Source organism: Rhincodon typus, chromosome 10 (assembly GCF_021869965.1).
Source record: "Rhincodon typus isolate 14 chromosome 10, sRhiTyp1.1, whole genome shotgun sequence".
NCBI classification, from domain to species: Eukaryota; Metazoa; Chordata; class Chondrichthyes; order Orectolobiformes; family Rhincodontidae; genus Rhincodon; species Rhincodon typus.
In genome coordinates this window covers 49,855,117-49,881,639 of record NC_063341.1, presented here as the reverse complement: position 1 = coordinate 49,881,639, position 26,523 = coordinate 49,855,117, and the positions used below count along the sequence as shown (strand labels likewise).

At 40.8% G+C, this 26,523-nt stretch overlaps 1 protein-coding gene across 6 annotated transcripts in view; it reads left to right on the top strand.

Annotated features, from left to right (window-relative positions):
- LOC109926683 (ERI1 exoribonuclease 3) overlaps nt 1-26,523 on the top strand; it is a 204,221-nt gene that overhangs the window by 36,284 nt on the left and 141,414 nt on the right. For all 6 annotated transcript variants that reach the window (XM_048602398.1, XM_048602397.1, XM_048602399.1 and 3 more), the window contains 3 exons: nt 4,822-4,938; nt 10,794-10,853; nt 13,726-13,817. In XM_048602398.1, coding sequence (XP_048458355.1) covers nt 4,822-4,938; nt 10,794-10,853; nt 13,726-13,817 — 269 coding nt within the window. The remainder of the gene's footprint in view (nt 1-4,821; nt 4,939-10,793; nt 10,854-13,725; nt 13,818-26,523) is intronic.

Sequence of the window (26,523 nt, the reverse complement as noted above, 5' to 3'; positions counted from 1 at the left end):
CCTTTAGACATCACAGTCCTGGATGTCAGGCATCAAGAGTCATCTGTCAAAGTGTAAATCAGCAATTAAAACACAAACACCAAAATGTCAAAGATGACCTAAAGCACAACAGAGCTGACAAACAAGTCTGGACAAATCAGTGGATAATTTATAAGCATTGCACTAAAATCTAATTATTTGGCAATTCTTATTTGCAGTTAGCTTGAACTGTGCAATAAATTTATCATGCCATAAATTATTTAGAAAAGGCTATTGTGTAAATCAAAACAGAAATATATATTGAAGGACAAGTTCCTGCATGCCCACTTTACTCATTTTGCAATTTGTCATCCAGATGGTAGTGAGAAGAATCTTGTATTGTTTCTTTAAAATGTATTCCACTGTAAAGTTTATATGTTACTACCATCAGATTCACAATATCAGCTAGATAAACTGACTGAATTTTCCAAGGCCCCTTTTCTTCCTAATCTTATGAATCAGACAATTGCAAGTAGTCTTCAATTGTTTGAGGTGAGTTGTAAGATATATTTTATCTGCCAGAGTGATTACTGAAAGTGATGTATCCAGCTTAATCACAATTGATACAAAATATCCACAAGATACTTAAATAAGCAACAAAAGAAAAGGTAGAAATTGTTATGTTCCACACAAAATAATGCTGGTGCAATTCTTCAAATTGATGTCAGTTCAGGGTTGAAACATTATTAATAAAGCACTTAATTTATTTGCTATGACTTACAACTTAACTCAACACTTCGTGTATGCTGCAGTCTTGCCGTACTCTCTTATTGCTCTATTGTGTATGAGCAAAAACTACTGTAAAGTTGGTAACTCAGTATGTATTTTTTTAAGACCCAGTGTAAATTTATTAATTGCTTATAAAGAAATTGTTGTATTATTACAATAGCAATGAGAGATAGATGATGATTACATCACCAAGTCAGAATTTGTACACTTGATTATATTTGCAAATCTGAATCAAAAATTCTAAACTTCCCATGTTGTATTTAAAATAATGAAGTGATTAGTAGTTAAGTGCTTACTAAGGGGTCCGTTATGGGCTGGTTTTAAATAAATTTATGAATGTACAAAATTCATGGGACAGAAAGCCCACCTGCCCCACAGTATGATGACTGGGGCATTATGACGAGACACTTCTTTTCCCATGACCCCCATATCTTGATGAGTCAACTGATCTTAGATCTTGGAGAAATAACTTCAGTAAAACTGGTAGGCAGTTTCATAGTCTGTTTTGCTAGTCATTTTAAATTGAAGATCATAAATATTAAGATGTCATTACATGTGTTACTGTATTACCATCGACTCAACCATGTATGCTGAGGGTGGGGGTTAGGAGTTAGGAGGTATCCTATGTATGATCAGTTAAATAGCCACTAGTTATTCAAGCTGGATGAAACTGATTCAGAATCCAATATAAAAGGTTCCTGACCATTGATTTCATTCTCAGTATAATGGGTCGTTAGATACAGACTGTACCTCCACCTAACCTGTCTCAATAATGTGTCTTAACTCTAACCACAGAAGGTCACCTATACTACACCATTATGATGCTAGTGGGACTGTCAAGTTATTGCGTTGTTCATTATGAACATGTCTGTTTTGGGTATTGCTCTTAAATTCATAACGTATACTTGGCCTCATTAGCAAAACTTGATTTTGAACCTAATTCAGGAGCTGAAAGGACTGTGTATTTCCATTGCATCATATGAACCCAAACAGAGGCTATTCTGTAAACAGTATTGAAGTAAACTGTAGATTATTTCTTGATAAATTTGAAGTGGTGGAACCTCCATCCATAATCTTCCTGCATGTAGGAGAAGTATTATGTTGACATTGGCACCAAACCAATCAAATTAAAAACATGATTTAAAAAGAAATTTTGAAATTTGCTTCATTTTAACTAATATTGGCTGTATCTTGGTATTAAAATGGTTTTGTTATTTTTAAATCACTTGAACCTCTCAACATGATGACAATTTCATAATCACTTGTTCTTTCCCATCATATTTGCATAGCTTCAGACTTTTGTTCTGAGGTAAAACATCTCTACTGAAATTATGAGACAACAAGGTGCAGGGCTGGATGAACACAGCAGGCCAAGCAGCATCATAGGAGCAGAGAGGCTGATGTTTCGGGCCTAGACCCTTCATCAGAAAAGGGGGAGGGGAAGGGGGTTTTGAAATAAATAGGGAGAGAGTGGGAGGCGGATAGAGGAGAGGATAGGTGGAGAGGAAACAAACAGGTCGAAGAGGCGGGGATGGAGCCAGTAAAGGTGAGTGTAGGTCGGGAGTTGGGAAGGGGATAGGTCAGTCCAGGGAGGACGGACAGGTCAAGGGGGCGGGATGAGGTTTGTCGGTAGGAGATGGAGGTGCGGCTTGAGGTGGGAGGAGGGGATAGGTGGGAGGAAGAACAAGTTAGGGAGGCAGGGTCGAGCTGGACTGGTTTTGGGATGCGGTTGGGGGAGGGGAGATTTTGAAACTTGTGAAATCCACATTGATACCATTGGGCTGCAGGGTTCCCAAGCGGAATATGAGTTGCTGTTCCTGCAACCTTCGGGTGGCATCGTTGTGGCACTGCAGGAGGCCCAGGATGGACATGTCGTCTGAGGAATGGGAGGGGGAGTTGAAATGGTTCGCGACTGGGAGGTGCAGTTGTTTATTGCGAACCGAGCGTAGGTGTTCTGCAAAGCGGTCCCCGAGTCACCGCTTGGTTTCCCCGATGTAGAGGAAGCCACACCGGGTACAGCGGATGCAGTATACCACATTGGCAGATGTGCAGGTGAACATCTGCTTGATGTGGAAAGTCTTCTTGGGGCCTGGGATGGGGATGAGGGAGGAGGTATGGGGGCAGGTGTAGCACTTCCTGCGGTTGCAGGGAAAAGCGCCGGGTGTGGTGGAGCTGGAGGGGAGTGTGGAGCGGACAAGGGAGTCACGGAGAGAGTTGTCCCTCCGGAAAGCAGATAAGGGTGGGGAGGGAAAGATGTCTTTGGTGGTGGGGTCCTGCACCTTGTTGTCTCGGATTCTCCAGCATCTGCAGTTCCTACTATCTCTACTGAAATTATGTTGTTGAGAAATTCCTCCAAATACAAGAATTTGCTCAGTACTTTTGCACTTCAGGTAATGAGTTAGGAGGATGCAATTTCACGATGGATTTCATTGTTTTTAGGGTTCCAAATAGTATATTTGCGAACGATTTTAAAATTCATTTTAGCAGTTTACTTCTATTTTAAAAAAAACTGTTCCTTTGTGTTGATCTCTGTATGCAGCTGTTTCCAAAACTTAATAAAGAACTGTACGTTGTTATTTAGGTTTGCATTTCAACTCGCCATAAAATGATGTGGTGCAATGGTAGTGTCCCTACCTATGAACCAGGACACCTAAGTTCAAGTCCCACCTGCTCCAGAAGTGCATACTAACATATTTGAACATATGGCTTTGAAAATATCGTTTTTGATCAGTAACAAATTTGTTTTTAAGATTTCTGTAGAATTAATATTGCTGTTTGATCACTATCTAGAGGTCCGGAGCAATTAGCAAGTGGATGCGTTCTCCAGTTTGCACATTTGATTATGCCAGCAGCCACTACCTGAAGGCTATACAACAACCAGAGATTTGTCTGCACTTTAATGGCATTATCTATGAGTCCTGAGCCCAAGGGTCTACCTGTTCTCTAATGCAAGGAACATTTCATGCACCAACTTTGCACTGGCCACACTGTCTTCTTTCCTAAGCAATGATCAACCCTTGGTACAAGCTTACAATTTCTAATGATAATCTTTTGTTTTGAACTTGATCAAATGTTTTTTCATATCCTCAATATGCATAGATACTTTCTTACCTACCCTATTAGCAACCTCCTCAAAATATTAGCTGATTATTCAGACATCACTCAACTTTCATAAATCCATGTTGCTTCTCTGGATCAGCTGACACTTGTTCAAGCATTCAGTCACTGTGTCTGCTGATAGATTGTACACAACTTGACCGGTCTGTCATTTCCTGGTTTCTCCATCCCTTGATTTTTAAGTATTAAAAAAATGATATTTGCAATATTCAAATCCAACATGACAGTTCCAGAGTCTGGAAAGTTTTGGAAAACTATGACTGTTGTACCTGTAGTTTTCTCACTAATATATTTTAATAGCCTATGATGGGACTTAGCAGATCCTGGAAGTTTATAATTCTCTGTCCTATTATTTTCTCCATGACTTTGTGAATGTAATGTTTTTAAAATGTCTTTATGTCAGGCATGTTTATAATATTTGGAAATATCACATATGCAAATAACAAACATCCAATACGTTTAATCAATATGTTTCTCTCTCCAGAAATGCTGCCAGACCTGCAGAATGCTTCCAGCATTTTGTTTTAGGTTTCTTTATATTGCTTACCAAGTCAACATTGATGTCCAATTCTAGTTGTTGTGACAAAGTAAATAAAGCTTTGCCAGGATTGCCCACCTCCTGAGAATGAATATTTTTGAGAGCAAGCAGTTTGCATATATGACACAAACGTTATGAATCCATGATCGACATAAAATGTCTCATTGGTGGGCAGTCTTAAAAATGTAAAAAAAAAAGCTAAATCTAACTAGGAATAAACATTTTAAAAGCAGGATTTTATTCTTTTCAAAGTTTGTAATAATCAAATATTTATCAATGCAGGTAGTATCTAGGAACACAAACTGGAAAAGAAATTGTGCCTTGCATATAAATGTGAGGGAGAAGAAATTAACTGTTTTTTGTTTACTTTGTCATTTTTCTTCTATCCCTAAATTCCACCCCCACCCCCCGTCCCCCAGGAAATTATAGAATTCCCAATCCTGAAGCTACATGGAAGGACACTGGAAATTGAAGCTGTGTTTCATACATATGTTCAACCAGTTATACATTCAGAACTGACACCTTTTTGTACAGAGGTAAGAGTTTCACAAAATAATCACGATCCATATAGTTTTACCTTGCGCACAATCTACTTGCATAAGTGCAAAAATATCATCTGAAAATATGTTTTATTTAAATTCTTTATAGTGTATTATTTTATTTGTTGAACATTGCTTATGTGACCATTATTGATACAGTATTTAATGCCTAATATATTGATGTACAATTTAATTTGAGGTGGAGGAGTTCAATATTTCACACATTTCTTTAAGTGAAATGTTCAAAATGCAAACTTACTCCAGAAAAACTGCTTGAGTGTACCATGTATCTTCGGGTGTTTGCTAAGATAATATAAACAATCTTGGATGTTGGTTTAGTGATCTTTGGTCATGATGTGTTAATTGCTGCAGTGTCCCTTGGTTTTGGAATAAAATAAGTTTAGCTCACCTTCCAGGCTTTTGCTTTAACTGTTTGAGCAGTTAATTTGTGTGAATCAATTGAACATTATCCCTCTGGAGGCTGTCATTTAGTTGATAAATAATTATGTAGCAGAATTGATACAGGGACCTCCAAAGAGGTTCACTAGAGATGCACAATCCTGCAATCTTCAAGATTTATCACATTCTTTCACCTAACATCTATTTTTAAATTGGAATGTAGAGTGTCCCTCATTGAATACCTTACACCTATAAGTAGTTAGAAGTACGAACAGGTAAGTGCTAGAGAAACTCAGCAGGCCTGGCAGCATCTTTGGAGAGAGAAACAGAGTTAATATTTCAAGTCCAATATGGCTTCTTCAGAATCCTAAACTTAGTGCTTATTTTACTATAACTGGTTAGAACAGAGAACATAGAACATTACAGCGCAGTACAGGCCCTTCGGCCCTCGATGTTGCGCCGACCTGTGAAACCAATTTGAAGCCCCTCTAACCTAAACTATTCCATTATCATCCATATGTTTATCCAATGACCATTTAAATGCCCTTAAAGTGGGCGAGTCTACTATTTTTGCAGGCAGGGCATTCCACGCCCTTACTACTCTCTGAGTAAAGAACCTACCTCTGACATCTGTCCTATATCTATCACCCCTCAATTTAAAGCTATGTCCCCTTGTGTTAGCCATCACCATCCGAGGAAAAAGGCTCCCACTGTCCACCCTATCTAATCCTCTGATCATCTTGTAATCTTGTTAGAAATTTACATGTAAGCTTTGAGGTAAGGTTTCCTCCAATGGGTGCAATCTGGATAAGTAGGGGCTTCATGCTGGCTAATTAAATGTTGAAACAACATAAAATATTGTGCATTTGTAGCTTTGGCTAATATTCTCCAATTTGTTAATATGGGAATTTGACCAGAAAAACAAAAACAAGCGCAGAGAACACTGGAGAAACTCTGTCCAGGCAACATCTGTCAAGAGAGAAACAGAGTTAATATTTCAAGCCTGGTATGACTTCTTCAGAACTGGGTTCTGATTGAATTGAGTTCTGAAGGAGAGTCATACAAGTCATATGATAAAACCTCCAGGAATAGATTTAATTCCAGGTGGCAACCGATGTGTTTGGAGTCAGTAGTGCCCTACAGCATGAACGAGGCTGTTAGCGATGTGCAATTACATGCATGTTCTATCTGTTCTCCAGTCTGAGCCAACACAGTGTATTCCCTTCTCATTGCATAAATTGCATCAATCACTTCTCTTATCTAGCACTGTGGTGACAAATGTGGAGGTGATAAAAATGTCACCTGATCTAATCTGCATGAAGAAGTTCATAGCCACAAGTAGTGGCAGTGGCCCCCTCAGCTCACGCTGACGCTGCAGGTTTGTCTGCAAGAGGTGACGAATGTCAAAGAGCACTGTCTTTATAAAACGGAGACATATTGCACACTTTCTGTGGTCTCAAATTGATTTAGAGAAATTAAACGGGAAGCCCAGCGGATACAAAGCCTGCCTTGTGTTGCACGTTGTATTGGGAATGGGAGAACCTGTCTCAATAGATTTTAAGGTGACCACTCCAAATTTATATTTAAGTTGCAAAGGTGAAATTGGTACCTGGATAATAGTTTTTTTTTGATGAGCAAGCCACTGCAAGTATCTCAACACGTGATACAGCAATCTATCCTGATCTATAAAAGATCTTTTCTGTGTTGCCATAATTATGAGTACTAAAAATACTAAAAACAAATGTTTATTTGGAAAGGGATTATATTTCCCGCAAAAGTAAATTTAATTGTATTCTTAAGTATTATAAATTCTGTTATTTTTTCCTGTAAAATGATTATCATACCTTTATGACATTCCTAATTGGCTTCAAAATGATGAATTTCAGCACTGTTCTTGAGGGAAAATTCTGGCAGAATTTAACTGCACTTACACTTCACATTGAGGAACCTACACGCTTTGATAGAAGTCCACTTTACTGCCTGACTGACCTTCCACCCCATTCTGAAGAGCGTTCGCAACACTGGATATATCTGTACATCCATCAATCAAATTACAGTATCATTGTTAGACTGATAGGTTGAGACAAAGCAATCCCTGTGTCATTTTTCAAGTTATATTCTTTTCAATTATTCTCTCTTGCCTGATGATGTTTTTAATGCCTACTACCTCAAGTCTGTCTGAGTGTGTTTTTAAAAAAGAAGCTACCTAAATATGGACAAATTTTGACAATATTGAATGATCCTGAAATGAAGCACTTCTACTCTTCTATAGCAATGTATTGAGTTGATTAATATTAAATGTTAAGAGATATATTGCATATGTTTCCTAAGACAAATTTTAATTTCTGAGAAAATAAACTTCTGATTTTCTTGCCTAATTAAAATTATCCGAGAAATGTATGTTGTGAGAAATAGAATAATAGAAGTATTTGTTTGAGCAATTTTGTTATGTGGCCCTACTGGAAAGAAAGAACATGAATGCTGTCTTAACTGCTGTAACCATTCAGTGTGTACTTCACAAAGAGTATGTTATTTCACCTGTGTTGAGATGCCACAGTGCTGTTGACTATGTGAGCTTGCAGTGAAAAATACAGTCAGCTATTAGCATGTCAGCACTCTCTCTAAAGCAATACATATTAAGTGATCATTCTTGAATTGGCTTAGGAGACTAAGATGATAATTTAGATACATGTAGATGAAGCTTCTAGTTGTGCTATTTATTGTACCCTGGCATGCACTTTGTAGTTTTTCTGGTCATCAAGTTGCAATATTTATGCATATTGTGTGAGTAGAATCTTTTTTTCTCTCTTTCTCAGTTTTTGAAGTGCAGATGGCATTTAGGCAAATATATCATCCAGTTATATGGGGGCTGTTGTGGCACAGTGGTAGTGTCTCTACCTCTAAGCCAGAAGGAGTCCCACCTGCTCAAGAGATGTGTACTAACATCTCTGAACAGTTTATTAAAAATAATTGCCATCCAATCATATACAGAATGGTGGCATAAGTAAGAACTGTGATTACTAAATCACTGTATTCTTGTCAGTTGAGCAACAAATGTACTCTTTCCTTAAAATCGAACATGTTACCATTATGCTAAACGTCCATGCTGTAGCATAGCCAGCTTCATGAGCACCTGAGGAGCTATCTCAAATCAGTGATCTATTATGACTGTTTTCTGATATAGACCTATGCCCACAAATATAAGGTTGATCATGTACCAACCAAGATTTATTTTAAGATGGTTAACCAAGAGCAGAGAGAGGAAACTGGTATCCTTAACACTTGTCTGGATTTGAACCCTGCTTCTATGGTTCTAAGGATTGTATTCAAATCCCCTCTTAATATTTCTGAATTATTTTACTGAATCTTAAGGCAAAACAAAATGAGTGTTGAAAACCAGGCAGTGGTTATTCTTGCAGCAATGTAACAATATCAGTCAAGTTACTTCTAACTAGTGCATAATATTTCTTTTCTTCAGATCAGAATAGTGATCAGCAAACTCTGTTTTTGGCAATGACTTCTCTTGGTTAGTGGTTATTACCCCTGCAGGGCAAGTGGATCATTGGATTAAATTATCCTCTTGACCAGTTTACTGTTTGCTTTAAGGAGATGTATTGTTGAGTTATTTTTGTTACCAAAGAAGAATAAATTGTTCCACCTGGAGTTTATTTTGCTTTATTTTTCCGTTTTATTTTGTTTGTCCTATTTCAAAGTTTTTTTTCAAGTAACCAAAACCCAGCTACAATAGCAGGTTGTATCTTTCACCCAAGTATTCTGGTGCTTGGAAAAAATTAAAATCTGACTGTGAAAGACGAATGAAATTTTTTAATATATGCATTCTTTTTACACTTCCCTTGCTTTCTTTCTCACTACAGGCCAATTCTCTTGGTGAGCTCGCCTAGCTTCAGGGGATTTAGATTTTCTTCCAACTGTTGTTAACATTGCAATTAAAAGAAATATGATTTGAAAAGAACAATTAAAATATAGACCTAATTGATGTAATGGCTGAAAACTAGCTAGAAATGTATGGTCAGACATTGCTATTATGGCATATCTTTTGGTGAGTGACAGGAATTGGTTTTCTCTTCTTGACCTTTCAGATTATGTTTTTGTGGTTATTTGGAAGCTCATGAACATTGGGTTCTATGATGTATTTCCTTAACGGATACAATTAGTGAAGAAAGAATGGTGTCTCGTGTCAAATTAGATACCAAATAAAAATGAAGGATGAGCCAAAAGGCAGAGTTAAGAAGGATAAAATTTACCTGCAGGAGTGAGAGACCATAGTTCTTTTCCAGGTCTCCAAGATTAAGTAGAATGTCAGAATCATAAATCAAATTATCATCAGAGTCCTTACGACAAGAAATACTAGCTGAAACAAGATTCCTTTGTGTTTAAATCATAAATCCAACAATTTCTTGACATTTATTGGCAAATTGATGTACATTTTTGTTTTTTGAAGTTAATTGTTGAGCAGTGCAGTTGTCCAGAAATTTATGATAGTTCACAACTAAAGTGGTACCTCTTCTTTGACACAAATTGCTTTTTTTTAATGTACTAATAATGGTGGGCAATTTGAACGCTACAATATTGTCCCAACAATTTCTCTGGTCCTATGCTTCATACTTTCCTCTCTATGAGCTCAGGCCTCTATTTGCTTCTTTTGACTTAATAAGGTTAACAATAGATCTGCAAACTTACTTTAATTTTGATATATTTTGGTTGTATTGACAAACATTCTGGCTGATCATTGAAATAAGACAGAGAAAGTATTTTGTTCAAGAGGATAAAGAGAGAAACAAGCAAAGGGACGCAGTGTCAAATAACTGAATTTGGAGAAGAAACTGTGCCTAGTGAAATATATTTGCTTATAGGAACAATGTGGTGTCATTAATTTTCCCTATCCTCTGTGGCCAATTGAATATACAGTACTTACATTAAACTTGTTACTTTGTATGTTAACTTGCCACCTAACAGTTTAATGTTTCATATCTGGCCTTGTCTCACTACTGTTTTTCCATCCATATCCAGCAGATTTGACTACAAACATGTATGAAAGATCAAAATTTAGTTTAGATCACAAGGTTCCCATTGCTACAATTTCAAATGACAATATATAAGTAGATTTAACTGGCTCATGCATATTCCTGATTATATGATGTTCAGACCACTTACAGATGTGACACTGGAGATTAACTAAGGCAAAACTCTTAACTTTTAACAATAAAATGCACCCTACCCTGTGAATTAGACATTCTGCTCTATATCATCATACTAGCTTTGATTTGAATATTCTTCATGATATACCAGGACAAAAGTAGCCTTTATAAAGTTTTAATATTATCTTTTGTCAAATCTGTTACATTTTGGAATGTTACTAATGCTTAATGTTCTCCCAATCATCCACCATGTAATTTTGTCTTAACCTGTTTGTAACTTGATTTCTTATTTAGCTCACAGGGATTGTTCAGTCTATGGTGGATGGAAAACCAACATTACAGCAAGCCCTTCAGGTAAATTAAGTCGTGTCTAGGCATTTGACTTGGATTTAAACTGTCTCTTTTGACCTCAACAGACTATCTATAATTTAAGCATTTCAGAGGGAGCTTTTATGAAAATTAATGTATTGGGCACTGTATTGGACTAATTATATTTTCATGTCGCCTTGCTAATACTGCTTATTTTCATAGAATTATGCATTTACTTGAGATGTCTTAAAATTTCCAGACTAGCCCTTGAGTTTTGATAAATTTGTAAATCAAGTCAAACATTGACTTGTAAGTTTTCAGTTTGTCATTTGTTTCTTAAATCTTTTTTTTTAATGGAACTGATGGTAAGCTGTGTTGCAAAACCTTAGTGCAGTAGAGCATACTGCTGTATTGCTGTGTTCTGCTGTGTTCATCCAGCTCCACACCTTGTTATCTCAGACTCCAGCATCAGCAGTTCCTACTTATCTCTGTTGTGTTGTGTTGTGCTACAACACAAACCTGTTGACAGCCGATAATTATCAAGAGGTTATTCTTGACTGTTCCGCAAGTTATGCTTTGGTGGAAACACTTGGAAACTGACTCCCAAATATCATGCTGGATGTGATATAAGCTGATCGATGCCATGGCAAATTTACATCAATTTTACCCCTGTTTTAACGTTATGAGCTGTTCTCTGCTTCTTCAGTGGGATAGATGAGACCCACTCTACAGCACCCATCTTTGCCTCTCAACTGCAAAAGACACAGACTTGAGTGTATCTGACATATAGCTAGTGTAACAATGCATTGCCGTACTTGGTCTGATCATATCAAACAGTGGTATGTTTGATTTCTTGTGAAATAAGTGCACACTCCTTCAACCTTGCAGTGTAACAATAATCCTTTGTTTCTAAGGTTTTAGAGTAGATTTGTAGCTCGGGTTGTGGGTGTTGAGGTTGGTTGGCTCGCCGAGCTGGTTTCTTGTTTCGCAGATGTTTCATTACCATGCTTGGTAACACCCTCAGCTGGCTAATCTGTGCGATGGAGTGCCTGGTAGGGAGACTATGGGTCTGAGGAGGACGTCTGGCTTGTGCACTTTAGGGAGGCCGTAGAATCGGGGTATGTTGGCTCCTTCGGGTTTCATTCTTAAGTCTGTTTTGTTGATCACTCCTGTTTGTTTAAGTCTTTGTAGCATGTAGAGGATTTTGTTGCCTAGTTGCGGTGTCGGGTCAGTTTGTACTGGCCAGTATGTGTTCTCGTCGGCGAGCAGTGCTTGTGCTTTGGAGATACAGTTCCTTTTATTCAGTATCATTGTCATGCGCCCTTTTTCTGCAGGCAGTATTGTGATGTTCTTGACCTTCTTTAATCTGTCCAGGGCCTGTCTTTCCTGTGTGTTGCGGGTGTTGAGTTCGCTCCTTCTGGTTAGTGTCAGGATTACTGTCTGTCTTATAGTTTGTTGTGTTTCTTCATTGATATTGTTGGTCTATTAATAAACACACTGAACTCGACCCCATATACATTCCACTACGAAGGAAAAACCAGAAGTGAGGCAATCCATCTCAACAGACCCCAGAGTTTAAAAACCAGGCGGGAAAACACACCAACACTTCATTGGAGGCTGCACTGAGGATGTTACGCAGCATGGTAACGAAATGTCTGCGAAACAAGAAACCAGCTCGGCGAGCCAACCAACCTCAACAATCCTTTGTTTGGTTATCATTGCCAATTGTCTCCTGAAACATTTCTCCTATGCCTCTTCCATCATTACTTCCAGCAACATGTACAAGGTGTTCATGGACTTTATTATGAGTGAAATTGAAGCCATCTGTTAAGCTGCCTCCATCGTACCTCCCTTTTGCCGTCCAAGCCAACACTCTCACCAAGGTTCTCTCAGGCCCCAGACTAGGACCTGACTTTTTCTTCGGTTTCTATGTGACTCCCCTCATGTCCTCTCTGAATTGGTATTATCCATTTAAAGCTCCCTTGATCACATTCTATGAAAGTCCTGACATTTTTTCTAGTTAGCTTTGAAAATGGTTCAATTTCCTCAATTACAATATCAGAACTCCAACAACACCACCAGGTTATAGTCCCTTCCTAAGTGGTTCCCTCCACTTTGCCTGATGAAGGAGCAGTGCGTCGAAAGCTTGTGATTTCAAATAAACATGTTGGACTATAACCTGGTGTCATGTGACTTCTGATTTTGTCCACCCCAGTCCAACACTGACACCTCCACATCTCCATTACTACATCATTTGTTTTCAAACTCACCATTGTCACCCCCACCGATAAACATATTATTATCCCCTCCGTTTGTTGTGAACTACTGCCCAACTCTAATTTCATTTTCCTCTCTAAAGTTCTTGTCTGTTTTTTTGCCTTACAAATCTGTGCCTGACTTTCCCAGTTTGCAAGCAGGTTTCCACCCTTCTCTCAACTGTAATCAAAGTTGTAAATCCTCTGACTATGAGCACTGTGACGTGTGCCCTCATTATCTTTCTCAATCTCAGTCTTCAGCAATCATGATCATGCTAACATCATTGTACGTTTTGCAGAGAATGGTGTGAATGGTGGAATTTGCTGTATTGCGAAGTAGTCGAAAAAGATAGAAAAAGACTTATTTCAGGAGAGGATGAATGCATATATTAGGGACAATAGAAAGAAGCAAAATGAATGACAAGGTAGGGAGAAGTAATTCAAGTGATGGAGACTTGTGTATGATACTTGTAGCTATTTGAATCAAATGACTGATTTTTTTTTTGTGCAATACATTTTATGTCATATGTAAAAGTTATTGATAGAAGCACAGACGACATTTTGGAACAGCATGCTGAATGAAGTATAGTAAACACACATTTGCATTGGAATTAAGTGTACTTTAGTTTTATTTATTCATCCGCCTTATTTGCTTTTTGCAGATGGTTGATGACTGGATGAGAAAAGAAGGTTTGCTGGATCCTAAAGTCAACTCCATTTTTGTAACCTGTGGAGATTGGGATTTAAAAACAATGTAAGGAATTAGAATTTATAAAACTAGATTGTTAAGAAAATGCTTTGTTTATTTCTCACATTGAAAATGACTGATTAGTATTTTTATTATCTGTAGTATTTTTACTATCTTCAGGATTTTCATTATCTTTATCTATAACTTGTGGGTGGGAGTTTGATTAAAAGAGCCTTTGAAAAATTTAAGCATTGAAATGAAAACCTTCTGAGTGAGGGTTTCAACTGTGAAGAAGTAGGTAGTGATTAGGATTATGGCACGATTATGAGACTGAACTAACATTTTTCACATCCAGATTGAGTTTGAGTTGGCAGACAGGTAGAAACAGAGTCAATATCTCTATCTTCTAGTAGAAACTAAAGATCATTATCTTAAACAAAAACTGGATTACAGTCTAAATTCAATAAAAGTATGGTCTCTACTGCTTGGAAGAACAAGGGCATCAGTGAACAAGGATGCATAGGAACACCATTAGGTCTATTTTGTTTTGTTGAGTGTGGGCATTGCTGCTGATGCCACCATTTGTCACCTGTCCTTAATTGTCTTTGAACTGAACAGTTTACAAGGCAATTTCAGAGTGCAGATTGGGGTCAACAACATTATTGAATCACAGAATCCCTACTGTGTGGAAACAGGCCATTCAGCCCAACATGTCCACACCGCCCCTCTGAAGAGCATCCCACCCAGACCCATTCCCCTACCCCTGCATTTCCCATGTCTAACCCACCTAACCTAAACATCCCTGTTACCCAAACACGATGGGCAATTTAGCATGGCCAATCCACCTACCCTGCACATCTTTGGACCGTGGGAGGAAACCAGAGCACCCGGAGGAAACACACGCAGACACGGGGAGAATGTGCAAACTCCACACAGACAGTCACCCGAGGCTGGAATCAAACCCGGGTCCCTGGCGCTTTGAGGCAGCAGTGCTAACCACTGAGCCACCGTGCCACCCTACATATTGTGGATATGGAATCATATGTTGACCAGGTGAATTAAGGATTGCAGATTTCCTTCCCTAAAGGACATTTGTAGACCAGATTGCTTTTTATGACAATCGCTGAAAGTTGTCCTCATCAGTATTACTGAGACTAGCTTACTATTCCAGATTTTGTTAATTGATTTTAAATTTTACCAACTTGTTCTGGGAATTGGGTACATCAGCCTGGGTATCATGATTATTAATGGAGTAGGGGATGGGACTGTTTGGGATGGTGTTTTGGAGGATCGATGCAGACTCAATGGGCCAAATGGCCTCTGTCTGCATCGTAGGGATTCTCTGATTCTAATATCCTTTTTTTAATCTGTACCAGATACATTTCACAAACATGAATGAGAAACATTGTTATGAAATGTTTTTGCAGCTGTCATACTATATTTGCTGCACATAAGCATTGAATTTATACAAGCAAACAAGCTGCATCATAAATCATGCGCATACTGTGTCACAAATTACATGCATGCCTACACAAGTGTGGAGGCATTGAGTTTCTGTGAATATTAGCAGCCAATGTATAACTTGATACACGTACTGTGTCCACCAACTGGTGTAGCGCCAACTGGCGCAAAGAAATCTAAAAATCCACGGTTAGTTTTGACACCACAGTGCACATTTAAATCCAGGTTATGTGCCGGATTCAGCTGTTGTACTGAAGCCTACATACTCGCTCATCAGCTTGGTACAATGAATATCAACAAATACAGAGGTGTCACAGGAAATTAATGTTCAGCAGCATGCTGGATTTTGGTGTTGATTTGGTAATACTGTAGATATAGAATTTAGTGTAAAAACCGTAGCATTAATGACTTTTGGGGCCTAATTTACTTTGCTCAAGTTAATATTAATGGGTGGTAGCAATCTTGGTTATTACTCTTAACATCCTAATAACAGTAAAGCATCAGCAGCTGCAGTTTTTTTTAAAAGGGACTTTCCTTAGCCAGTGGAACATCTGCTTGTTTCAGGCAGTGCATCTTTTGATGATGGAAATCAATATTTTGTGACATTGGTAGAACACTAATTACAATTTCTAGGGATATGGCTGAACCCCATTCATTTGGTTGGTTGGGTGCTGCAAAACCAGAAAAGCATTTTTGAGTTTCTTTTTTAATTAAGTCAGTGTAGCTCCTGAAATTCCGAAGGGCATTGCTGATTTGAGATCATAGATTCATAGAGATCTGCAGCACAGATAAGGCCCTTCAGCCCATCGCATCTATACCAATCAAAAACAACCACCTAACTATTCAAATTTTCCAGCACTCTGCCCATAGCGTTGTATGCCTTGGCATCGAAAGTGCACATCTAAATACTTCTTAAGTGTTATGAGGGTTTCTGCCTCTACCACCACATCACTTGCACCACCCCATCTCCTCCATCACCAGGAACTGTGAAATGGTTAATGCTGTGACCAAAAGCTGGCAAGCTGCAATGGAATGCCCGTAGAGAATCATAGAATAGAATCATAGAATCCCTACAGTGTGGAAGCAGGCCATTTGACCTGTCAAGTCTACGCCAACCCTCTGAAGAATGTCCAACCCCAACCCACCCCATACTCTATCCCTGTAACCCTGCATTTCTCATGGCTAATCCACCTAGCCTGCACATCCCTAGACACTATGGGCAATTTAGCATGGCCAATCCACCGAAACCAGCACATCTTTGGACTGGCAAAGTGAGACAGACATCCTGGAGGTGGCACGGAAAAGAAGTCTGATTCCCTCTAACTCATTTAGGTCTCCTACAGCAGAGCGGATAATTAGCTACTTGTCAGTTAAAACCTAATCTGTTACTTTGTCTGCATGGAAATGAGCCTCTAATGTCCTGCTATAAAAACTGACTCACACTTTGTCTCTAATTCATTCGCACTTTTGCCTTCTGGTTGGCATTTCTCTGTCAAAGTCATCAATTTTTTTAGGGATTTTAAATAATGAATGGGTCAGATAAAGTTGACAAAGAGAAGATATTTTCACTGGTGGCTGAGTTTCAAAACTTGTCCATAAACATTGAGGTTATTACTCTTAGAAATCCAATAGGAAATTCAGGAAAATTTTCTTTTACTCCGAGTGGTGATGATGCAAAAATTGCTGCCACATGAGTGAGTAAGATGGATGCTTTTAGAGGAAAACCAGTTAAGTTCATGAGGGAAAAAGATATAGAAGAGAGATCTGGTTGTAGGATTAAATGATTTAGCTTGGGACGAGGCTTATGCAGAACATAAGCACCGGTTTATACCAGTTGGGTTGAATAGCCTATTTCTGTACTGAACATTCTGTGTGAAATAAATTTTTACCACCGTACTAAATTTGACTGGTACTAAATTTGAGTAGAAAAATGAGCACAATTTTAAACTTTGGACGGACTCTTGTAGGGGCCTGGGCTATAAGGTTTGTGGCAGAATCGGATGGAAAGTTCTGTGAGACTTATCTTGACGTTGAGAGTATCTTACTGCATCTTTTATGCTTTTGCTGAGAGGCAAGGTGAGTTTCTGACTAGGCAATAGTGAGTTAATTAAAGAGGATTATGGCTTACTAAACACCTTGTTAATGCTGCGACTCGCCTCGTTAGTATTCAGCTTTCTCTATTATCAAATATGCCTAGCACGCTATTCATCAAAAAGTCTTGAAATGGAAATCAAGAGCCATCATGAAGACTTCATCTCACCGCTGGTTACAAGGAGTCTCAATGCTGTCAAACAGCATCTCAAGGCATGATCCACAGGCACTAGCCCCACACACACCTCATCCACAGACGTTGGCATCTGGCATTTGCCAACCCCTCAGGACCATGATGGCACTGCTCAATACATGTGCTGGATGCTCAGGAAGCAGACTTGAGTTGCAAGGTGCACTGGGAACTAGTGTTGAAATGCTGCTGCAAGGACACTTCATGCACAGAGACCAGGCCCAACCTCAAGGATCAGACCAGGCTGCATCTCAGCCTGCTCTCTTGCTCTGTTGGCATTTGAACTTAATACCTGCCTGCATTCTCTCAATATTGCTGCTTTGCCATGCCATTGCCTATTAATGTGTTGGTACTTCAGCCAGAACCAAAGGCTTTCAGTACTACTATAATGATGTGCTGTCTTGTGCAGACACATAGACAGGTTGCTTGTCGTTTGAAATCTGCCCAGGAGCTGGAGACAAATTCTGATGTTACACTGAGATGTCAACATCCGTGTGTGTCACCTGCCCTGTGCACTTCACACAACCAAATGGCCACATTGGAAACTGGTGATGGCTAGTCTCAATCCATTCAAGGGGTAAAGCTGCTGTCTGTCAGGTTTTCTGTTACTGTCAGTAATGGGCACAGCCTGTGCACAATCCAGAAGTTTGGCATGGTCATTTCTCTGCTTGAGATACATACAGTCAGGGGGCTAGTAACTCTTATTGTCAAGAGTGAGAGTGAGTGGACAGACAGTCTTGTGCAACCAACACAAGCAATGAGGGGAAATACATAGTGTCAGTCAGCAAGCTGCAAATACAGCAGTTAGGGATCTGGTCAGTCTTCTTGAGCTTGATTTTTGAAGTTGGTCAGAGCCCTGGGGCAAATAAAGTCCTGTTGGCTGTTCAGAAAGGTGTAAGGGCACTGTCGGGACAGCAGGGACAAAAGGGCTAGGAGAGGTGTGGTTGGGGTGGAAAGCAGAGCTATTTGCAGAGGTGAAGACAAGGACGGCGACCGGGGAATCTGTATGTATATGAGGGGTATGCAGGAAGGCATTGGAGGGCATGACATCCTACAGTGATTAGGGTGGGTTTGGTAGGGGTTGGGTGCAGTTAGTGATAATGAGCAGCACTGTAGGCTCCGCAGGGTGGGCATCATTAAGGTTTAATGCTGGGCTTCAGGGGACAGGAAAAACAATTGAATCATAGTTAAATGTGGAGAGTGTCACCATTGGAAGGGATGAGTGGAAACGGGCTGTCGGAGTAGTGTGACATGAAAGGAAACATGGAAGTTATAGCAGGTTACAGTCACCAAATGGAGAGCAGTGCTGATGGTGTCCACTGTGATGTATTCCCTGCTATCAGTTGCCATTCTTTTGACACAAAGTGCTACCAGAAAATGGCTGGTTCAGCGCCCTGGGTAGCTAGAGTTAATGTCAGCTTGATGAGCAAAAGTGTGGAACCCATGTTTGCTTGATGCTAGGTTATTGAAGAAACGAATACATGAAATAGACATTTGTAAACCACAGCTATTTTTTAATTTGCAATCATTTCATTCTGCATGCAGAGCAAATGGACAATGGAGGTGTTTATGGGTCGGATGTTGGTCAAAGATGATTTGCACCATGCCATTTGTACATGCAAATTGAACACTGGCATCTCAGTGATGCAGAAGTTAAGAGCAATGATGTAAAAGGAAAAGGCAAAGGTTGGCCAAAGGTGAACCATTATTCATCAACTTTCCAAGGGTAGTGGCACCATTCCTTCATCATTTGTCAGTTAATGATGATCTGTACTGATAGGAACATAAAAACAGGAGAGACCTCAAGGCTGTTCAATCATTCAGTGAGATCATGGCCGATCTGTGGCCTAACTCTATATATGTGCCTTTGGCCCAGATCCCTTTCTACTTATCCAAGATTTAATCAAAGATTAATCAAAAATTAATAATTGAAACAGCATCCACTGCCATTTGTGGAAGAGAATTATAAACAACTACCATTCTTTATGTGTAGAAGTGCTTCTTAACATCTCTCCTGAATGGTCTGGTCCTAATTCTCAGACTATGCCTCCTTTATGTAGAATCCTCACCAGTGGTGGTAGTTTATCTTTTTTCCACCATGTCTTTTTCTGTTACTATCTTGAAGACTTCGATCAGATCTCCCCTTAACCTTCTAAGTTCAAGAGAAAGTAGGTGTAATTTGTATAATATCTTCTTACAACCTGGACCTTGAAGTCCAGGTATCATTCTTGTAAAACTACATTGTACTCCATGGCCAATTTATCCTTCCCAAGGTGTGAAGCCCAGATTTGCTCACAGTACTCCTGATTGCAATGAGAAGTTGAAATGGTTGTTGTGCCTCTGGGTTTGTGGAACAGCAGGTGCTCCTTTTTTATGCAACTGTGCTGGTCTTGCAACCAGCATGGTACCTTCACAAGTTGCTGTAAATGCTGAGGCTGATGCTGAATCAAAGTTGGAGACATGGCCCTCATTATCCTAGAGCTGCATGTTTCATTCCGTGGAGAGATGTGCTCAACACTGATCTGTAGGGTATGCCACCAAGGACTGTTCTGACATCTGAGGACCTCTTTCGTTCTTTGTTTTCCCAGTGTAGGTCATTTCTACCGAGAGTCCTGCTTCCTGCTGTTGGTGGGAAGTTGGTCGCTGTAACTGCCTTCCTAATAAGGCTAATGCACATGCAGGAAAACTAGGGCAAGCCTATGGACATCAGCAAGCCAGCGCAGAGGGCGTGGAGAATGCAGTTCAGTGAGAAGCCGCAACCGCAAGGCCCCTTGAGATGTATGGATCTGCAGGAGGTCCAGGGTTTTTTGATCTTGACTCCATTTCCTGAGGATGACAAACATGCAGTGCCAACATAAGCCATGTATGTCCTGGGCCACTGTGATGTGACTGTGCTGGACCGGAACCTGAGAGTTGCAGGAATGGGAGGCCATTCGCCCCCAGTGGCTGTGAAAATGACAGCCACTTTGGGACTGGCTATAGGGAGTGATGGGTGACATGTATGGGATCTCTGTCATGCATCCACAAATGTATCAGAAGAGTGATCGATGCCAAATGTGTAAGGCACCCTGGGTACTAGGATCTGGAAACATAGCTGGCACCCCCCCAGGTTCAGGTGGCATCGACTGCACACATGTGGCACTGAGAGGGCTGTATCACAAAGTTGCAGAATTCATCAACAGAAAAGGGTTCCATGATCAATGACCACTGTTATCGCATGCTGAAAGTGTGTGCCCTCTACCCTGCCAGCTGCCATGACCTCAATGCTGGAGCACTCACTTATACCTGGTGCATTTGAGGGGCTGTATACCTTATAAATATGGTTCTGGAGGACAAGAGCTACTCACTGCGTCCATGGCTGATTGCACAACCCACTGATGCAAAATGTCGACGTTGCCCCCGTGCCTTGACCAGGGCTGTGCTGCAGCAGTTTCATTACTTGGACTGGTGGTGTATTATAGTTCAGACAGTGTACCACATCATTCCGGCGTGCTCTACTGTGCACAATTGGAGCAGGCAACAAGACGCTGCGCTAAACGCAGAGGAACTGGGGAAATGGGAGCTTCCGAGTCGGAGGATAGGGACCCCAGCGAAGAGAAAGCTGCGCCCATTCATGACCGAGCTCCGCTCAGCAACAATGCTACAAGCCAGGCCAACTTCATTGACACCCACTTCCAAGAGATGAGAGTTGGGTAGAGGAGACTGTCATGTACTGCAAAATAGACATTGGTCATCATGCCAAGATTTGATTTACGTTCTGTCAGTGAACTTAAGCCATTATCAATGTTATGTTCTCTTTTGCTGTCTGGAATTAAGAGCTTATGTTTGGATTTATCTGATCTTTTGATGTTTCCCTACTGGATATAGTAGAAGCTGTGAGTCAGTAGTGTGCAATGGAGACAGAGTAGTGGTAACTCAGAAGTTGTTCAGGTGGGATTTAGAGTAGAATGGAGTAGTAATTTATTGTCAACTGTATTTTTACCAAAATAAAGTGAAAAGTGTTTAAGTCGTTGTACTCTGGTGCCTATGTTAATAACAGGGGGAGGCGATGGCCTAGTGGTGTTATCGCTAGACTGTTAATCCAGAGACCCAAATAACATCCCGGGAACCTGGGTTCAAATCCCGCCTTGGCAGATGTTGGAAGTTGAATTCAATAAAATATCTGGAATTATGACCATGAATCCATTGTCAATTGTTGGAAAAACCCATCTGGTTCACTAATGTCCTTTAGGGAAGGAAACTGCCATCCTCACCTGGTCTGGCCTACATGTGACTCCAGACCCACAGCAATGTGGTTGACTCTGAACTGCCCTCTGGGCAATTAGGGATGGACAATAAATGGTGCCTAGCCAGCGATGCCCACATACCATTAATGAATAAAAAAAGCAGATCATATATTTAAAAAATTAAGACAAAATCCATCTTTGTTAAAGGAATGTAGCTATGGACAGTTAAGATATGTGGCGTGTTGGTTGAACAGCAACAAGATTGAGAGCATGGGATTGCATATGCAAGGGACTGTGAGCAGTACTGGCTACATGCTGTGGGCCACATGGTTTTGTGCTGCTGTGCCGTTATGTTGCTGGTGAGGGGTAATGCCAGTTTGGCAGTGCTTGACCAAATACATGGTGGCCTTTCAAAGATGGCATATGTGCAAAGGATGCTGGTCTTTCGGTGGATATCTGCTGAGTGGCAAGTTGTTCTGGAAATAGCACATGGTAAGATAGCTCAGGAATTGGATATAATGGATGCCATGGGGCAGGGTAAGTAATTTATGACCTGACTTTGGTAAGATACAGCGAGAAAACTCACTCGGCCTGACATAGAAAAACCTTGCAAAAAACTCAACACAATTCAGACATAGCCATGAAGACGTAAGATTCAGTCCATAATTTCCTTTTATATGTGTGGCCTAAGTATTTAAAATTGTTCATTTTGTGCAGTATTTTTCTTTTTTTTAAATCATGCACTGGTAGCTGGAAGGACATGGAAAGGTCTTAAAAAATTCAGTATGGGCCAGTGGGAGGAGCAAACCAATGGAGGTAATGAAGGGATGCACATTGATTTGTATTCTTTGGAGCCTCTTGGGTCATTGAGGTGCCCTGCAATATAATAGGGCAACTACTAGAACCAAGCAGCTCCAGGCACTACTGTATAACAAAAGTGGTGCACCTCACTCAGATTGCTTTAATTTGTAGCCACTTTACAATCACATACGGTGTTTTTGTATAATTTCGTGCCGAGCAGAAAAATCAATTGACAGCAGTCACTCTGCATTTCAATGCAAAACAGCTGCAGCGCAGATAAGAAAACTGAAATAGCAGCTGGTCTGTAAAAGAGAGCATGTGTATCAGAAGTGATTTAGAAGTTAAGATGTTAGTAAATAAATTACCACAATAAAATATAAATAAATTTAAGAAGAAAAATTACCAAGAAGAAATAATTACAGAAATTCAAATTGGGAATTAACATAGATTTGCTTTATTATAGAATATAGACTTAGTAAATGCAATAGATGCTGTAAAGTTTTTCTGTTAGTGTTGTAATTAGTTTTCAGTCCCCCTTCGGAAACAAAACGGACATGTAATTAGCATAATAATTGGCTCTAATTGAGCCTTGGTAAATCTTCAGTACTGTTTTGAAACCTTTTATTTATTTTGGAATAAAATTAACCACTGCAGTTTTTTTTGTATTCCTTTTAAAGGAAGTAAAAAGATACTGTGTGTCCTCCTCCCACATTTTTGTATCTAAAATATCTATTAAATCTTTTGGTGAATGCTTATATCAATGCTTAAAAATTGGACATTTCCGTTTCACTATTTATGCTCAGCATCAGAATTGATTATTTACATCCTGGGTAAGCGGCAGATTAAATCTCTCTCTTGTATATTGGGAGTAAAGTTTGTCTTTGACAGAAGCAAAACAGGTAATAGGGAGTCAACAACCCAGTTTATCTAGTTGCTACTTGCTCACAATTGTGTTTAATTGTGTTCGCATTGCCGCAATTTAGCAAAATTATGAAGTAGATAAATTTGTGATTAGAAAATCATTTCTAAGGCTAAGCAGTCTATATTAGGACTATATTAATTGGGGTTTAGAGGAATGTGAAGTCTTCTCATAGAGACTTATAAAATTCTAATAGGGCTAGACAGGATAAATGCAGAAAGGATGCTCCGGATGATCGGGTAGTCCAGAACCAGGGATTATAGGGTAGGCCATTTTGGACTGGGATGAGGAGAAAGTTCTTCACCCAGAGAATGATGAGCTTGTGGAATTCTCTGCCACAGAAAGCAGTTGAAGCCATATCTGTAGTGATTGGGAATGATGTCAGCCAGGTGGATCTCATACAATATGAGTTCTCTGTTAACCTGTCCGACCAGGAAGTCCTGGCTGACAAATATAAACAGAGTGTCAGGGCTCTGCTTACGCTAATAGCCAGCTCTGGGCTAGCTGGGTCACTGTCATGTACTATGCACGTGTAATAAAGGGTGTCTTGGTGACAGTATATCAGCCTTTGTGGAGTTATTTTAGCGGCAATGAGAGAAAAACATGCCCCTGAAGAGATTTGCTCACAACAGACGTCTTTGAGTTGGGGTAAGCATTCCTGGCATCATGCTACTATTTGGGAAGCTTGACCTGCCATCGAAGACTGGTCCCAGTATGTGGAAAGAATGCATTATTTTTTCTGGATAAATGACATTGGGGCAAGCAAAAAGCAATGAATAATTCTCCTGTCAGCGTGTAGACCCACAGCTTTCTTAGTAATTAGGAGCCTAACTTTCCTGGAGGTATCAGATACGAGAGTTGACAGGTTTAGCTAAGCTCAAGCCTCCTCTAATTCTGAGACACTATCACTTTTATTCAACAGTTCAAGAACAATGGAATCCGTATCAAGGTTTTTGCCAAGGTTAAGATGATTGGCAGAACCATGTGATTTTGGTTTAACCCTAAGTGAGATGCTCAGAGACCGTTTGGTATGTGGGATTAATGATGTGACAATGCAAAAGTGCCTTCTAGCTGAAGCCCAACTAGACTTTAGACCAGCATTACAAATGACTTTGTCGTTAGAAAATGCGGCAAGTGAAGCATATGAGTATGCCAATGGAAGTGGACACCTTCGCCAGGCCAACTGAGTTTGGGGAACACTACTTGAGTGAAGGCAATTGCATAGCCTCACTAAGGACATTTCCTGAAAAGAGGGACTTTAGGAGAGCCCACAGCAAAACCCCAAAACAAAGCCAAGCTTCAGCCAAACGGTTAAAATTTTCTGCAGGATCGGGGCCAGCAGGCAGTTGTAGTTGCTGCCATTATGCAGACTGAAGATGACAAAAGGGTCCCCCCAGGTCTGAATTGAGTAAGAGAACTCACATTCTCTTATGAGAACCAGCTGGTCCAGTTGCCACTAGTTGCAGTAAAAGGCTCAAGCCCAAGCTTGATGGGGCGAAATTAGTTGAGATGCGTTCAACTTGATTGGCTCAACATATTTCAATGAGAAAATGGCTGTATGAGTGAAGTCCTAATTAAATACCTGGAAGTTTTTCAGGAAGGTCTAGGGACTATCAAAGGGGCCATTTTACATGTTGAGCAGGAAGCAGTTCCACGATTCTCAAGGCTTGCTCAGTGCTATTTGCCTCATGCGCAAAAGTAGAGGCAGAAATCAGGTGGCTGGAAATCGCCTCTACCTCTCCACCCCTCTCACCCACTCCAACCTCTCCCCCGCAGAACGTGTAGCCCTCCGCTCCCTCCGCTCCAATCCCAACCTCACCATAAAACCTGCGGACAAGGGAGGTGCAGTTGTAGTGTGGCGCACTGACCTCTACAACGCTGAGGCCGGACGCCAACTCTCCGACACCTCCTCCTACCGCCCCCTTGATCAAGACCCCACCACTGAGCACCAAACCATCATCTCCCAAACCATCCACAACCTCATCACCTCAGGTGACCTCCCACCCACGGCCTCCAACCTCATCGTTCCCCAACCTCGCACTGCCCGCTTCTATCTCCTTCCCAAAATCCACAAACCTGAATGCCCTGGTCGACCCATTGTCTCCGCCTGCTCCTGCCCCACCGAACTGATCTCCAACTATCTCGACTCCATTTTCTCCCCCTTCGTCCAGGAACTCCCTACCTATGTCCGTGACACCACCCACGCCCTCCACCTCCTCCAGAACTTCCAATTCCCCGGTCCCCAACACCTCATCTTTACCATGGACGTCCAGTCCCTCTACACCTGTATTCCCCATGCAGATGGCCTTAAGGCCCTCCGCTTCTTCCTGTCCCGCAGGCCCGACCAGTCCCCCTCCACCGACACCCTCATCCGCTTAGCCGAACTCGTCCTCACACTCAACAACTTCTCTTTCAATTCCTCCCACTTCCTACAGACAAAGGGGGTAGCCATGGGTACCCGCATGGGCCCAAGCTACGCCTGCCTCTTTGTAGGTTACGTGGAACAATCCCTCTTCCGTACCTACACCGGCCCTAAACCCCACCTCTTCCTCCGTTACATTGATGACTGTATCGGTGCCGCCTCGTGCTCCCACGAGGAGCTCGAACAGTTCATACACTTCACTAACACCTTCCACCCCAACCTTAAATTTACCTGGACCATCTCTAACACCTCTCTCCCCTTCCTGGACCTCTCTGTCTCCATATCGGGCAACCACCTAGAAACCGATATTCATTTCAAGCCCACCGACTCCCACAGCTACCTAGAATACTCCTCCTCCCACCCACCTTCCTGCAAAAATGCTATCCCCTATTCCCAATTCCTTCGCCTCCGCCGCATCTGCTCCCAGGATGAGGCATTCCACTCCCGTACATCTCAGTTGTCCTCGTTTTTCAAGGACCGTAACTTCCCCTCCTCGGTGGTCGAGAACGCCCTCAACCGTGTCTCCCACATCTCCCGCACCTCATCCCTCACACCCCGTCCACGCAATAAAAACCAAAAAAGAATCCCCCTCGTCCTCACGTACCACCCCACCAACCTCCGGATCCAACGCATCATCCTCCGGATCCAACGCATCATCCTCC